Below are 14,197 nucleotides of genomic sequence, written 5' to 3'. Positions count from 1 at the left end.
TTTATTGGCAAGGTTAGCCACAAATCTTGCATAGTATGTCAGCAAACCAAGGAATGACCTCAACTGACTCACATTTTTCGGGGACAGAGCCTCCACAATAGCCTTCACCTTTGATGGTGCCTTGTGGAGACCTGTGCTGTTAATCACATGTCCCAGGTACTCGACAGATGGTCGGAAACACTCACACTTGGTTTTCCTGACTCTCAGACCATATTCCTTCAGTCTTTGTAGTGTCGCATCCAGATTCTTCAAGTGTGACTGCTCATCTGGTACTGTGATGAGCAGGTCATCCAGGTAGCACTGGACTCCTGAAAGACCACTCAGGATCTGGTCCATGGCTCTTTGGAAAAGTGCTGGAGCAGATGTGATCCCAAAAGGGAGCCTCCGGTACCTGTACAGGCCTTTGTGTGTCACTATGGTCAACAGCTCCTGTGACTCTGGATCCACATGCATCTGAAGATATGCTTGAGATAAATCTACCTTACTAAACTTCTGTCCTCCAGCCAAACCTGAAAAGAGGTCATCAATGAGGGGTAATGGATACTGTTCTACAGTCAAGACAGGGTTCACAGTGACTTCAAAATCACCACAGATTCTTGGAGCCCCATCTGTTTTTATGACTGGGACAATGGGTGTAGCCCATTCACTTGTGCTCACAGGTTCCAAGACTCCACTCTTCACTAGTCTGTCTAGTTCCGCCTCGACTTTTGGTTTGATGGCATACGGGACAGGTCTAGCTTTCAGGCACTTTGGTGTGGTTCCTAGTTTGACTATCAGCTTAACCACAACATCTTTCATGCTGCCAAGTTCTCCATTGAAAACTCTGGGGTGCTTTTTTCAAGATCTCCTGTAGAGGGCTTGTGTCTCCATCCAGAATCACAAACACTAATTCTTGTCAGTTCAGTCTGATCTTTTTTAACCACCGGTGACCTACAGTGGGGCAAAAAAGTATTTAATCAGCCACCAATTGTGCAAGTTCTCCCACTTAAAAAGATGAGAGAGGCCTGTAATTTTCATCATAGGTACACTTCAACTATGAGAGACAGAATGGGGGGAAAGAATCCAGGAAATCACATTGTAGGATTTTTAATGAATTAATTGGTAAATTCCTCGGTAAAATAAGTATTTGGTCACCTACAAACAAGCAAGATTTCTGGCTCTCACAGACCTGTAACTTCTTCTTTAAGAGGCTCCTCTGTCCTCCACTCGTTACCTGTATTAATGGCACCTGTTTGAACTCATTATCAGTATAAAAGACACCTGTCCACAACCTCAAACAGTCACACTCCAAACTCCACTATGGCCAAGACCAAAGAGCTGTCAAAGGACACCAGAAACAAAATTGTAGACCTGCACTAGGCTGGGAAGACTGAATCTGCAATAGGTAAGCAGCTTGGTGTGAAGAAATCAACTGTGGGAGCAATTATTAGAAAATGGAAGACATACAAGACCACTGCTCCCTCGATCTAGGGCTCCACGCAAGATCTCACCCCGTGGGGTCAAAATGATCACAAGAACAGTGAGCAAAAATCCCAGAACCACACGGGGAGACCTAGTGAATGACCTGCAGAGAGCTGGGACCAAAGTTACAAAGGCTACCATCAGTAACACACTACGCCGCCAGGGACTCAAATCCTGCAGTGCCAGACGTGTCCCCCTGCTTAAGCCAGTACATGTCCAGGCCCGTCTGAAGTTTGCTAGAGAGCATTTGGATGATCCAGAAGAGGATTGGGAGCATGTCATATGGTCAGATGAAACCAAAATAGAACTTTTTGGTAAAAACTCAACTTGTCATGTTTGGAGGAGAAAGAATGCTGAGTTGCATCCAAAGAACACCATACCTACTGTGAAGCATGGGGGTGGAAACATCATGCTTTGGGGCTGTTTTTCTGCAAAGGGACCAGGATGACTGATCCGTGTAAAGGAAAGAATGAATGGGGCCATGTATCGTGAGATTTTGAGTGAAAACCTCCTTCCATCAGCAAGGGCATTGAAGGTGAAACGTGGCTGGGTCTTTCAGCATGACAATGATCCCAAACACACCGCCCGGGCAACGAAGGAGTGGCTTCGTAAGAGGCATTTCAAGGTCCTGGAGTGGCCTAGCCAGTCTCCAGATCTCAACCCCATAGAAAATCTTTGGAGGGAGTTGAAAGTCCGTGTTGCCCAGCGACAGCCCCAAAACATCACTGCTCTAGAGGAGATCTGCATGGAGGAATGGGCCAAAATACCAGCAACAGTGTGTGAAAACCTTGTGAAGACTTACAGAAAACGTTTGACCTCTGTCATTGCCAACAAAGGGTATATAACAAAGTATTGAAATGAACTTCTGTTATTGACCAAATACTTATTTTCCACCATAATTTGCAAATAAATTCTTTAAAAATCAGACAATGTGATTTTTGTGATTTTCTTTTTCTCATTTTGTCTCTCATAGTTGAAGTGTACCTATGATGAAAATTACAGGCCTCTCTCATCTTTTTAAGTGGGAGAACTTGCACAACTGGTGACTGACTAAATACTTTTTTGCCCCACTGTAACAGAGCCAGACGATTTCCTTGAATGATGTACAGTGGAAGAGTCTCTTTCTGTTCATTGTGTTCCACTGTCACATCCACAACTCCTAACACTGGAATAGGCACTGGTAAAGTGTACGTCCTTAACTTCAGCTTGGTCTCTCGAAGAGCACGGTGTTGCAGCTTCTCCTTGTAAACAGCTTCTGATAATCATGGATACACATGTACCAGTATCCACCTGCATCCGCACTGGTTTGTTCTCCAGTAACGGTGTGAGCCAGTATCCATCATCATCATCCTTGACAGATAAAACATGCACTGTATTTTCATCACCAGACTCACAGTCACTCTGTTCATCCTGTTCATGTTCCATCTTATTCACATGTTTCTTCTTGTTTCTGTGGAAGCCACTTTTCTTTCTCTCACCGTGCTGTTTGTGTGTCTGGGTCTTTTCGTTTTTACAGGCACGTTCAATGTGGCCTTTCTTACCACAGTTTCTGCAGTCCAAGTCCTTACACCGACACTCCGGTGCCTGGTTTTCCCACAACGGTAGCAAGGTTGGCCAGCTGCCGCTTTGTTCTTGGACTCAATGGACAACTTGTGCACTTGGGTTGATGCACTTAGCTGCTGTGCTTCTCTGGCAGCCATCTCCATTGATGTACTGATCTCTATGGCTTTTTCCAGTCTCAGGTTAGCCTCAGTCAGTAGTCGTTTCTGAACAGCCTCACCGCGTAGACCACACACCAGCCGGTCACGTATGGTGTCACTGAGTGAAAGTCCAAATTCACAATGTTCACAACCGTTTAAATATAGCTACGAACTGTGAAACAGATTCACCCTCTTCTTGGTTCCTTTTATGGAATCTGAACCTCTCTGCAATAATCAGTGGCTTAGGCGCATAGTGATCTTTTAATATCGTCACTATTTCTCCGTAGGACTTGTCTCGTGGCTTTTCAGGTTGCACTGGGCTGCGTAGTAGGTTGAATGTTTTTCCTCCCATAACACTTAAAAACGCTGGCACAAGAACATCGTCTTTAATCTTGTTAGCCAGGACAAAATATTCAAACCTCTCGGTGCATGAACTCCATCGTTCTGTGCTTTCCTCAAATGGTTCTATATTTCCGACCAGTGCAGCCATTTTCAAACAACAGTCCTTATCTTCCTCTGAGTTCAGCAATTAGCCTTATCCTCATGCAAATTTCTCCTGTTAATCAGTTACCCTCGCTGTTTCATTTGACTTACTACGCTTATGTCCTCTTTTTTTTTTTTTTTGTAGTGCCAGCACAGTCCTCCTCTTAACAGTTTACTTCAGTCTCCTTTCCGCCGCGGAGATTGCTCCTTCCTCGCAGTCGCGTTGTCCTCCGTAACGGCGTGGTCCCGTCCACGCTGCAGCGATTAGCCTGTGCCTCCGCTCTGTTTACCGCGACGTCGCACTGTACACTCGCGAAAAACTCGTTAAACTCGGACTTTCTACCGAAAATAACAAACGCGAGGCCGCGTTACCTCGTCGCCAGTTTTGTTGTGTACTATAATGTTTTGTACTACAACTAATAATGAAGAAACGGGAGACCAAGGAGAATTGCAGGTGCGCTTGTATTGCTTCTCAACTCAGGAAGAGGTTTTAACACGTCACTTACAACACGTAACACAGGGGGGCGTCCTGTAGCTCATAAGGGACAAACTTAAGCAGTCAATACACAACAGATTAATGTCTTTGTGACCTTAATGAACACCAGTTGTTGTCGGTATCAAGTCGGATTGCTATTTACATGCCACACAAACTTAGAAAACCATCATATTTGTATGCTGTCGTTGTCGTTTTTACACACTGAATACGAACTGTTGTTAACCGATTCATTTCACAAGCTAATCTAGCGTTACGAGGGCGGCACGGTGGTGTAGTGGTTAGCGCTGTCGCCTCACAGCAAGAAGGTCCTGGGTTCGAGCCCTGTGGCCGGCGAGGGCCTTTCTGTGTGGAGTTTGCATGTTCTCCCCGTGTCCGCGTGGGTTTCCTCCGGGTGCTCCGGTTTCCCCCACAGTCCAAAGACATGCAGGTTAGGTTAACTGGTGACTCTAAATTGAGCGTAGGTGTGAATGTGAGTGTGAATGGTTGTCTGTGTCTATGTGTCAGCCCTGTGATGACCTGGCGACTTGTCCAGGGTGTACCCCGCCTTTCGCCCGTAGTCAGCTGGGATAGGCTCCAGCTTGCCTGCGACCCTGTAGAACAGGATAAAGCGGCTAGAGATAATGAGATGAGATGAGATGAGATGAGAATAAGCTGCAAAAAACAGACTGTTAGACTGAGGCTACATCCACACGACAACGGCAACGAGATGTTATTTAAAAATATATCGCGTCCAAATGGGCAACGATCAGTAAAATATCAGGTCCATATGGCAAAGCAACGCTTGCTGAAAACGATGCAATACACATGCCACACCTCTAGGGGCGCTGTAAGACGGTCCCTTCGGAGACACCAGAACAATAGAAGAAGTAAGGACGCATGCGCATAAACTATTATGCGCGAGACTTCATATTAGCCACAAAGTCAGGAAAATCTGTTCGTAAAATTACATTATAATGACCAAATACAATTTTTCCAGTCTCACCTGTGAAAGGTAATCCCATGTGATCTCGTTTGGACGGCAAACCTGTTGGTACAGTTAAACGCAGCTAATCTTTATTCTCCGCTTTGACCTATCCAATATGGCGGCGAGGATGACGTATGATTCTACGCGAAAGGCGGCGTCTTTAATGGTCCGGAATAAATTGAATGCTACACGTTGATGGATTAATTTGTTGTTTCTCACCTGTGAAAGGTAATCCCATGTGATCTCGTTTGGACGGTAAACCTGTTGGTACAGTTAAACGCAGCACATGAATCTTTATTCTCCGCTTTGACCTATCCAATATGGCGGCGAGGATGACGTATGATTCTACGCGGAAGGTGGCGTCTTTAATGGTCCGGAATAAATTGAATGCTACACGTTGATGGATTAATTTGTTGTTTCTCACCTGTGAAAGGTAATCCCATGTGATCTCGTTTGGACGGTAAACCTGTTGGTACAGTTAAACGCAGCACATGAATCTTTATTCTCCGCTTTGACCTATCCAATATGGCGGCGAGGATGACGTATGATTCTACGCGGAAGGCGGCGTCTTTAATGGTCCGGAATAAATTGAATGCTACACGTTGATGGATTAATTTGCTCTTCTACGCCCTTTTTGAGGAATGTATTCTAGGACTTAAATCAACATCTGAAGAGGTGAGATCGCTCCTTTTTTTCCCTATTTTTGTTGGCGGGATTGACTCTGCCCTAAGGGCAGAGTCTCTCTCTCTCTCTCTCTCTCTCTCTCTCACTTTGCACCATTACACAATAAATATTCACAGTGAAAATATTTTGTAAGCGCGTTTCATGAACCAAGTTATAGGATTTGTTGACAACTCGCATCGAGTTCGTTACACTTCTACCCGGCGTGAAGCACTCACAGTCATGTGGTTGTGACGTCATCGTAAACAAATCCGTTCTACTCATCCAGACGACTTCGCAACGGCAACGTTGCCAGATCTTTCCACTCTGGAACCCGTTCTCAAAAAGATTGCGTTTTGGGCACCCAAAACGCCGGTGCCGTGTGGACGCCAGGCCTAAACGATAAGCAATTGTATCGGAGTCACCTGAATCCGTTGCCGTGTGGACAGGGCCTGAATCACTTCCTGTTTATGGGAGTTGAACGGATGAATCAGGAGTCGAAGACGGCCGATAATGTTGGGGGAGGGGTGGGGGTCGTTTAGTTAATGTTTTATGGATAAATTGGGTCTAAAATGTACATCAAGCATATAACGAAAGGTTTATCACCTCGGAGACGCCAAATGGACCCCGAGTTCTAGAATGACCCGTACACACACATATATATATATATATAAACAACTGTCCAAAAGTGTACGGTGTGTCTTTGAGGAAAAGTGTGTGTGTGTGTGTGTGTGTGTATTTTACTCCTTCAATGTCGTGTGTGTGGTAAAGTGAACTATCAGTCAGCTGTTGCACTGTTTTTCTCTTCTCTATTTCTGCTCCTAGTTTCACACGTATACACACACACACACACACACACACACACACACACACTCGCTCGCTCGCTCTGACTTCCAGTTGTTTCCCATCTGCTGAGTTCTTCCTGTCGTGCCGTGGTTGTGGTGGCTACTGTAGACATGCCACACGCTCTCTTCTGGGCCAATCGGATCTGCGCTTGGCCCTCACGCTGCTTTTCTTTCTGTTCTCCAGCTGTTCTGCGTCTCCCTCGCTCTCTCCTTTCCGGCCTTGACAGCTGCATTGTTGCCTCGTTTCCTTACCTGAGTTGCAGGCTGCGTTCGAGCTCGCTGTCCAGCTCCGCTCGCGTCCTCTCGCTGTCTGCCTTCAAGTCCACCAGACTGATGTCTGCCTGAGACACCTGCAGCATCAGAGCCTTCACTCTGAAACAGAGAGAGAGAGAGAGAGAGAGAGAGAGAAAATGGTACTGATTATGACCCTTGACTTTTATAGTGAATGTTAACCGTCTTACACTTGACCGTGTGTGTGTGTGTGTGTGTGTGTAGAGAGTGTAAATGAGAGATGCGTTGGTGCAGGGTTTATGAGAACCCAGCTCCTTTCTCAGATGAGTGACAGGAGGAAGCATGCCAAGGCTGACTAATCCCAGACACCACACAGTTTACTAAAGCCTCGGCATTGACTCACAGATCACCAGAACACCAGTGTGTGTGTGTGTGTGTGTACACCGTCTCTCATATCTGTCTCTCAGTCTCTATTTTTGTCTCCCTGTCTCTATATCTGTCTTTGTCTCTAGTTTTGTGTCTTGCTTTGTTTCTGTCTCTCTGTCTTTATCTCTGTCCAGGACCCCGCCTCTCTGTCCCTGTCTCTCTTTGTTTCATTTGTCCATTGATCTTTTTTCGTCTTTCTGTCTTTAGCTCTGTCTCTTTTTGCCTCTGTCCATGTCTTCTGCTCAGTCAGTCTGTCTCTCTCTCTCTCCTTATCTCGGTCTTTGGCTCTGTCCGTGTCTCCATCTGTCTTTGGATTTCTCTTTCAGCCTCTCGGCCTCTGTCTCTCTTTGCCTCTACATCTTTGTCTCTGCCGGTTTAAGTCTCTTTGCCTCTTTCTCTCTTCGTCTGTCTGCTCCTGTCTTTGTCTCCGCCTGCAGCGTCCTCACTTCAAACTCGGGAATCTACATATGGGAGAAGAAAGCTGTGGATAAATCCACTTCCTGTCAGCTTTTATGTTGGCGAATTATAGCATGGATGAGGTCACGCTGCAACACACACACACACACGCACGCACGCACATATGCACGCACGCACACATGCATGCCAGGGAAAGACCGTTATTGCCTGAACGTAGCGCATTCACACAGTGCAGGAAATAACAACATAGAAACAGGAAGTAGTAGACCTTCTCCTTGAGATTGCATTGTGTTGTACGCAGTGATGCGAGACAAACTTCTCGTTCTCGGAGTTTCCTGTGGATTAAATGTCACCTGTTACGTGGAGTTGGGAGGGAACGCTCTCCGTCACCCCAACGACGGTTTTAGAGATAAATTTGTGAAATCATCAATGTTAAATTTATGTCTGGGAGCTGTACATTTCTGTAAAGCTGCTTTGGGACGATGTCAATTGTTAAAGGCGCTATACAAATAAAATGAAACTGAAATTCAGGTTTACAGTTTTGTTTAATGGATCTCCTGACATTTCTATTCAATTCAATTCAATTCAAATTTGTCACATTTACTCAAGACTGCATCACACACTCCAATGAAATTTTTATTCTGTAAGTCCTCCAGCAACATCACCGAATAAATAAATAAATATAAATAAATAAAGACATTACAAACAAGAGATAAAGAGTAATTAAAGAGATATAAAGTAATTAAAATTACAAAAGTAATTAAAATAAGTAATTAAAGAGATATAAATTAATTACAATTAAATAATAAAGTGATTAAAATAAAGTAATTAAAAAGATATAAAGTAAAGTAATTAAAATAAGTAATTAAAGAGATAAAGTAATTAAAATTAAGTAATCTCATCTCATCTCATTATCTCTAGCCGCTTTATCCTGTTCTACAGGGTCACAGGCAAGCTGGAGCCTATCCCAGCTGAGTACGGGCGAAAGGCGGGGTACACCCTGGACAAGTCGCCAGGTCATCACAGGGCTGACACATAGACACAGACAACCATTCACACTCACATTCACACCTACGCTCAATTTAGAGTCACCAGTTAACCTAACCTGCATGTCTTTGGACTGTGGGGGAAACCGGAGCACCCGGAGGAAACCCACGCGGACACGGGGAGAACATGCAAACTCCACACAGAAAGGCCCTCGCCGGCCACGGGGCTCGAACCCAGGACCTTCTTGCTGTGAGGCGACAGCGCTAACCACTACACCACCGTGCCGCCCCAGAAATAAATAATAAAGGAATTAAAATAAAGTAATTAAAGAGATATAAATTAATTAAAATTACATAAAGTAATTAAAATAAGTAATTAAAGAGATAAAGTAATTAAAATTAAATAATAAAGTAATTAAAATAAAGTAATTAAAATTACATAAAGTAAAATAAAGTAAAAAGATATAAAGTAATTAAAATTAAACAATAGTTAAATTAAGTAATTAAAATAAAGTAATTAGAGATTAAGTAATTAATAAAATAATTAAACAGATATGAAGTAATAAAATTAAATAAAGTAATTAAAATAGTCATTAAAGAGATATAAAGTAAAATAAGGTAAAACATATAAAGTAATTAAAATTAAACAATCGTTATAAAATTTAAATAAAGTAATTAAAATAAAGTAATTAGAGATTAAGTAATTAATAGAGTAATTAAACAGATGACGTAATAAAAATTATATAATAAAGTAATTAAAATAGTCATTAAAGAGAAAGTTATATAAATAATAATATAGTAATTAAAATTAAATAAAATAATTAAAATAAAGTAAATAAAGCGAGAAAGTAATTAATATAAAATAATTAGAGATATTAAGTAATACAATTAAATAATAAAGTAATTAAAATAAAGTAAGTAAAGAGATATAAAGTAATAAAAATAATCTAATAATATAGTAATAAAATTAAATAATAAAGTGATAAAAATTAAATGAGAAAGTAATTAAATTAAAGTAATTAAAGAGCTATAAAGTAATTAACAAGCGTGATCAGGAGATGATGTATTCCCCCCCCCCCCCCCCACTCACACATATGAAACCTCACTCCAAATTTTTCTAAGTTGAATTGGTTGCCATGGAAATACGGAAAAAATAAAAATCACAGAAATCCCAAAATGTCAAAAGGCACAACTCCTCTAGTCACTTAACATAACGGTCAGGTTTCATGAAAAATATTCTGAATAATTTTTGAGTTATGCTCCAGAAACTAAAATATTTACAGACAGATGGAGCGATAGCTCTACCCCCCTGCGTTAGATACCGGGAGATAAAAACACGGACATAACGCTGTATAAAACGATGCAGCAAAGTGTGAAGTGCCAGTGCAAATAAAAACTAGTTTCAAACTTAAATTAGATTTAATAACATTAATAGCATTATTATAATCCCAGAGTGAGGAATTAGACACACTGACCTCTGTTCAGGAAACACCGACACTGATCAGCCTGATAAAGCGCTGAGATTTTCATCAAACACGTGAGACTTTTACACTTTAATATAACGATGCTATCCTTCAGGCAGAAAGACAGAAAGGCAAACAGGCAGAAAGACAGACAGACAGAAAGGCAGGCAGATAGACAGGCAGAAAGACAGATAGACAGGTAGGCAGATAGACAGGTAGGCAGATAGATAGGCAGACAGACAGAAAGGCAGATAGACAGACAGGCAGATAGACAGACAGAAAGCAGATAGACAGACAGGCAGAAAGACAGACAGGCAGGCAGATAGACAGGGAGGCAGACAGGCAGATAGATGGAAAGACAGATAGACAGACAGGCAGATAGACAGAAAGGCAGACAGGCAGATAGACAGAAAGGCAGATAGACAGACAGACAGTCAGATAGACAGACAGGGAGGCAGACAGGCAGATAGACAGAAAGGCAGAAAGACAGACAGGCAGAAAGACAGAAAGGCAGACAGACAGAAAGGCAGATAGACAGAAAGGCAGGTAGACAGACATGGAGGCAGACAGGCAGATAGACAGACAGGCAGATAGACAGAAAGGCACATAGACAGACAGACAGGCAGACAGGCAGATAGACAGAAAGGCAGAAAGACAGACAGGCAGAAAGACAGAAAGGCAGACAGAAAGGCAGATAGACAGAAAGGCAGATAGACAGAAAGGCAGAAAGACAGACAGGCAGAAAGACAGAAAGGCAGACAGACAGGCAGAAAGACAGACAGGCAGAAAGACAGAAAGGCAGATAGACAGAAAGGCAGATAGACAGACAAGGCAGATAGACAGACAAGGAGGCAGACAGGCAGATAGACAGACAGGCAGAAAGACAGAAAGGCAGACAGGCAGATAGACAGACAGGCAGAAAGACCCCTGAGAGCTCCTAGTCCTCGATGTTGATGCTATATAAATGAAGGTGATATTGTTATTAGCTGGTGATTACTGATTTCAGTCTCTTTAGCTGAGACGCAGGGGATATAATCCTGACCCCTGAGAGCTCCTAGTCCTCGATGGTGATGGAACTGAAAGTTAACTGCGAGTAAATGTACTTCGTTTCTATATTTATTTGAAGCACTGTTTCTTTTCTCGAGTATCACTGAAACTGAATATTTCAAAAAATACTTAAAAATGAAACACCTGCCAGTTTTTATGCTCGACCTCATCACTGGGAAATCTCAAATACTGAGCGTTTTATAGTTTCAGTGCCTGGCTGCTTCGCCAGTTAGGTGTGTTTTATTTGTTATTGTTTATTTTAAAGGGATCCGATCAGCGCCCCGTCGATGTGAAGTGAAACGAACCCTGTGACTGCCCTGTGAGTTATCTGGAGGGAGACCTGTGTACGGATCTGTTCTTTAAATGGCATGTAGGTTTTAATCGTCGGCTGAACTCTCGCTCGTCACGGCTCGTCTTCTCCGTCCGAATGTCACGCGTTTGCGTTTCAGCGTGTTGGCTGAGACTCCTGAAGGATACGCTCCGCTTCCGATGCGTGTGAGATTATCCTCCACAGAACTCTAATCCGGCCAGATGAACCGGTCTGGTCTCTCCGCGAGACATCAGATACTCCGACAACTTGGAAATGATCTAGAAGATTAACGTTCAGATTAGATTTTGTGCTCCTTGTCAGCACACACATTAACCTCAGCCTCTGATGAAAAAACAGCTGTCTGCGTTTCTGACCCACTTCTGCTTGCTCCTGCACGGTGGATCTGATCACAGCCCGTCACCACTACTGTTATTAACACTGCTCAATAAACATCTGAGTGGCACCGACACAACGACCCAGTTCACTACAGGGAACAGACACAGCACGGGTTCACCACTGAGAGAGAGAGAGACAGGCAGATAGACAGCTAGACAGGCAGACAGACAGGCAGAAAGACAGACAGACAGGTAGGCAGATAGACAGGCAGACAGACAGACAGAAAGGCAGACAGGTAGGCAGGCAGATAGACAGGCAGGCAGATAGACAGGCAGAAAGATAGGCAGGCAGACAGACAGACAGGCAGGCAGGCAGACAGGCAAATAGACTGACAGCAAGGCAGACAGATAGACAGCAAGGCAGACAGGTAGGCAGGCAGATAGACAGGCAGACAGACAGGCAGGCAGATAGACAGGCAGGCAGGCAGACAGGCAAATAGACTGACAGAAAGGCAGACAGATAGACAGAAAGGCAGGCAGATAAATAGGCAGAAAGACCGATAGACAGGCAGACAGACAGGTAGGCAGATAGACAGGCAGACAGACAGACAGAAAGGCAGACAGGTAGGCAGGCAGATAGACAGGCAGAAAGATAGGCAGGCAGACAGACAGACAGGCAGGCAGACAGGCAAATAGACTGACAGAAAGGCAGACAGATAGACAGAAAGGCAGGCAGATAAATAGGCAGAAAGACCGATAGACAGGCAGACAGACAGGTAGGTAGATAGACAGGCAGAAAGACAGACAGGGAGGGAGACAGGCAGATAGACAGAAAGGCAGAAAGACCGAAAGGTAGACAGGCAGGCAGATAGACAGACAGGCAGGCAAATAGACAGATAGATGTGCAAAATATAAGTGACAGATTAATTGAAATTATTATTATTATTATTATTATTGGCGGCACGGTGGTGTAGTGGTTAGCGCTGTCGCCTCACAGCAAGAAGGTCCTGGGTTCGAGCCCCGTGGCTGGCGAGGGCCTTTCTGTGCGGAGTTTGCATGTTCTCCCCGTGTCCGTGTGGGTTTCCTCCGGGTGCTCCGGTTTCCCCCACAATCCAAAGACATGCAGGTTAGGTTAACTGGTGACTCTAAATTGAGCGTAGGTGTGAATGTGAGTGTGAATGGTTGTCTGTGTCTATGTGTCAGCCCTGTGATGACCTGGCGACTTGTCCAGGGTGTACCCCACCTTTCGCCTGTAGTCAGCTGGGATAGGCTCCAGCTTGCCTGCGACCCTGTAGAGCAGGATAAAGCGGCTACAGATAATGAGATGAGATGAGATTATTATTATTTTTATTATTATATTCATGAGATAAGAGTATATTAGATTCAGTTTGATACGGACTGTTTAATTTCACACGATTACATCACAATATTTTTTATTATTTCAGCAGCTGTTTGTTACTTTATTACTGTGATCAAAAAATATTAACATCAATAAAACCAATAATTTAATTATTAAGTAAAACCTTCAGTATATTTTTATATATTTTTACTGTATTAATAAAACATCTTAGCAATTTTATTTTTTATTTATTTATTTATTCATTTATTTCTGTAGCGTCCATATTATAAATCCTAAGCAGTTCAGCAAACCGGTGGTGTAATAAACCCAGGCCTCCTGCTGAGTGTGTGCGTGTGTGAGAGAGAGAGAGAGAGTGTGTGTGTAAATCTATATGGGGTGGTTACAGCGCAGATCTTTCTTCCTTTCTTTCTGCAGATCAAACATCCATCAGCCTGACACTGAACCTCATCACACACTCCGCAGGTTCACCCAAACACACTCACATCCACACACCAGCAACTGATTGCAACTGCTCCTCCTTCTTGAAATCATCTCCACGGTGCTCACACACACACGCACACACTCCACAGGAGCACCGGTACACATAAACATGTCTTTCTCACACACACACACACACACACACACACACACACACACACACACACACACACACACACACAAGCAAGCAGTTGCGATAAACACAGGCCCAGAGGAAGAGGAGGAACAAATCAGTTTTGAGAGAGAGAAGCGCACGTTCCTGAGCTCTGCGTGACAGAATGAGAAAGCGACAGTAACATGTGGACACGCCAGCAGATTCCAGATGTTCCCTCATCTACACACGCCATATGACAGAAACATATGTGAAATCTGAAACCTGAGTATTATTAAGGAATAACTAATCACTAATAATTATAATAATAATCATCATCATCATCATCATCATCCTCACCATTAGGCTTTTTAAGACTCGCTCATAAATCACAAACTTTTAAACCCTTCTCCTCACGATCAGCCTGAATCCTGAGATATCTGGC

At 43.4% G+C, this 14,197-nt stretch overlaps 1 protein-coding gene across 6 annotated transcripts in view; it reads right to left on the bottom strand.

The window, feature by feature from the left end:
• lekr1 (leucine, glutamate and lysine rich 1) overlaps positions 1-14,197 on the bottom strand; it is a 273,905-nt gene that overhangs the window by 148,427 nt on the left and 111,281 nt on the right. For all 6 annotated transcript variants that reach the window (XM_060924188.1, XM_060924185.1, XM_060924189.1 and 3 more), the window contains one exon: positions 6,862-6,981. In XM_060924188.1, coding sequence (XP_060780171.1) covers positions 6,862-6,981 — 120 coding nt within the window. The remainder of the gene's footprint in view (positions 1-6,861; positions 6,982-14,197) is intronic.

Source organism: Neoarius graeffei, chromosome 6 (genome assembly GCF_027579695.1).
Source record: "Neoarius graeffei isolate fNeoGra1 chromosome 6, fNeoGra1.pri, whole genome shotgun sequence".
NCBI classification, from domain to species: domain Eukaryota; kingdom Metazoa; phylum Chordata; class Actinopteri; order Siluriformes; family Ariidae; genus Neoarius; species Neoarius graeffei.
This window is presented reverse-complemented; position numbering and strand designations above follow the sequence as displayed.